The sequence below is a fragment of the Acanthisitta chloris genome, unplaced genomic scaffold (assembly GCF_000695815.1).
Source record: "Acanthisitta chloris isolate BGI_N310 unplaced genomic scaffold, ASM69581v1 scaffold3008, whole genome shotgun sequence".
Taxonomy (NCBI): Eukaryota; Metazoa; Chordata; class Aves; order Passeriformes; family Acanthisittidae; genus Acanthisitta; species Acanthisitta chloris.
Window position 1 is genome coordinate 2086 of NW_008686308.1, and position 3104 is coordinate 5189.

The following is a 3104-nucleotide window of genomic DNA, read 5'->3' on the forward strand; positions in this document are numbered from 1 at the left end:
GGTATCTTAGTTTTTTTTCCAATTTTTTTTTTTTTTAGGTCAAGGCTACCAGACAGTAGACATTGAGATCTAGAATATGAATTGGCCACACATGCAGGTAACAGGTGAGAACACAGAGGTCATCCCAGCATCAGCTCTGGGTGCCCCTTGGCAAGCAGTGTCTGGGGCTAAGCAGCAAGGAGGTGGAGGACCCCGACAGCTTTGGCTCCATCCCCTTCATTGCAAGGACACCAAGCCCATGAAGGGTGAAATAAAAATTCATCTTCACTCTAATAAAAGAGGAGATTTTCCAAGTCAGAGGCTCAGGTACCTGTCCCTTTGCTGAGCTGATCTGTCACTTTGTCTCTCTGCTCCCTTTTTTGCAGCACAGGTCTTCACCAAGACATTACCTCACACCTTCTCTGCTGCACCAAACTCACACTGGCACATTCTCCTTGCTCCTGGTTATGATTCAGCATCCCCCCCTCTCCTTGCTCCTGGCTAGGATTTAGCATCCCCCCAGCCTGGGGGTTTGCTGCAGAGTGCAACTCTTGGTTAGACAAGCAAAAATCTGAGCTGGTTTTGTGGCAAAGTTTATATTGGCTTTGCTTGCATTTACCAGCAAATAGCTTCAACACAGTAGGCTTTGCATAAGCATATTACCACAGGTCTTTAGTTACTACATTTTCCCCCTCTGTTAATGCACAAGGAATTAAAGGCAGTCTTTTACCTCATGCTCTCCTTCCTGTGAACTGTCAGATACATTTCATAGACTCTCCCTTGTGGAATGGCCCCCGCTGGGATCAGCAAGCTTACTCCTGCAGAACAGAAGAGACATGCAAGATAAAATGGAGATAAAGGGCAAATGGGTCTGTGACTAGGAGTGACAGGAGAGGCAGAAGATGAAGCCTGCAATGCCAGATTTTCAGCCAACCTCACCAGCAGACTCTAAATGACCTCAGCATCTTGGGAGAAAAAGTACTTACTATAACCCTGGTGTCTCCAGTGTCCATCTGCCTATATTTACTCCTCTTCTGCATAGGCACTGAAATATGTGAGTAGGGAAGAGGATTTTCTTCCCTTTTATTTTATTTAAAGAGAAGACAGATGGTTACGCTGTTGCTTACCTTGTAAAATGATGGAAAAACGAACAACTCTGACTAAAATTTCCAACAGCTTTAATGGGATATGTCTCCCTAGGCAATTCTTACTTAATTAAAATCAGGAAAGAAAGGCAGCACAGTACTGTCCCAGGAAGCAACAAGAACTAGTTGTTTCCTGAAAGATGGCTATTGCACCTGGCATTCTGCCTTTTAATGCACTCAGCTCCTACACTACCAGAGAGACAAAGCTGAGCTTGTTGGTACTTTGATGTGCATAGTCCTGTAAAGTGGGCAAGAAGAAAAAAATGGGCAAATATGCTCTGTGCCCTTTTCAGTAGTGATTAGCTGCACACTTGATACCAAACACTGCTCTTACATTACTGCCATTCCAGAAATGTCCTGTCATTACACAACAGACACAGCCCATGATCTGGCTATTGCACTCTGATGGACACATCTCAGCCAGCTGTCTTTGCAGATGTGGATTAGCTGGAAATCAGTGTCAAGAATTTGAATACAATTATTACTACATAGCTGAAAAAAACCCCTATGGCCAGATTATTTACATTTATGTGTCTACACAGGAGAGACTTTATAGACACCTTGCATGGCCCTGTCTCTTTTCTTTAGCACACATGTTGTGGTTACACTGGAGATCTCCTATGTATTGGTGTACAGGGGCTCAGTTCCATACCTGGCTTTGAAGGGAAGGGAAAAGCTTTTCCACAAAAACTTGGAAAGCTTTTCCACAAATGCTTTCTGGCATTTGTTTCTTTACAGGTCTATTACAACCTAACCTGTGCATGTTCATAGCTGTAACTGGGCAGGCATAGTGCAAATGAAGGGCTTTTATCATATCACTAGGAGGATATACATACATCTAGGAGCAGAACTGAGTCATATATGGTAGAAGTAGACAGATTGTTTGATTTTACGAAACCATGAATAATTTTGAAGCGATTAAGAGTCATATATGTAGATTGTTTGATTTTATGAAACCATGAATAATTTTGAAGCGATTACAGCAATAAATGAACTTTTTTCTTTATAAATTGATATTAATATATGTGAATTAAATATGACTAATAGGCTTTGCTGACAATGTGCACCACCATGGCATAAGAAACCTGAGTATTAATATCTACCTTTAGCTGTAACGTAGAAAAATGTGAAATCCAAGATTGCATAGCACAATTTTTCAACATTGTTCAGCAGTCAGCACCAGATTCATTGAAGTAGTTCAGTTTTCACTTAAATTTAATAGATATTTTTGCCTTCTGTTCCACAGTAGCTCAGAGAGGAGGGCTATGGCTCTGACAACTTTTGTCTGCTTCCTGGGCAGTGTGGGACTGCATCCTGGAAGGACCAAACCACCTAGGTCCTGGGCCACCTAGGCATTTTGCTTTCTCCATAACATCAACCAACAAGTAATGATCCAGCAAAGGAGCAGGAGGAAAGGGTAGGCACTATGGCCTTGATCAGGGCACTGTGCTGTACAATGGCCAAGCTGTGAGCTGTGGTCTTACATGTACTGTGGTCCTACCTAAGCTTGGAGTTGCAGAGAAATCAGGCAGAGGTATTCCTGACCACTGTGTAGCCTGCATATCATCCACATCCAATGTTTTATGAATTTGATTCATCCTCACTTCAGATGTTCATGCTGCTCTTCAGTAGCATGTCAAACCCATGGAAACATCTAGGTGCTGAACCTCCTCTGAGCATCAACACATCATTTACAAACCAAACAGTAGTATGTCTCTGCTAAACCATCTAGGTGCTGAACCTCCTTTGAGCATCAACACATCATTTACGAACCAAACAGTAGTATGTCTCTGCTAAAAAATACCCATGTGCAAGAGCTGAGCTCTCCCAAGGCTTCACAGGAGCACCCTGGATGCCTTGAGACTGCCTGCTGGTGCCAGGGTGGCCTGATGGGGCTCAGCATCCTGGCCTTGTGTCATATGAGAAAGACTGAGCAGCACTTTGCAATTACATCAACAGGCTCTCAGTGCTCATTCCCAC

At 43.1% G+C, this 3104-nt stretch overlaps 1 protein-coding gene across 1 annotated transcript in view; it reads right to left on the reverse strand.

The window, feature by feature from the left end:
- Window positions 1–696: 696 nt before the first annotated feature.
- The window catches only part of UNC5C (unc-5 homolog C (C. elegans)), a gene marked incomplete at its 5' end in the record, with an annotated part of 67744 nt that continues 65336 nt past the window's right edge, over window positions 697–3104 (reverse strand). Inside the window, one exon of the mRNA XM_009080058.1 lies at window positions 697–797. Within this exon, the coding sequence (XP_009078306.1) occupies window positions 706–797 (92 nt within the window). The remainder of the gene's footprint in view (window positions 798–3104) is intronic.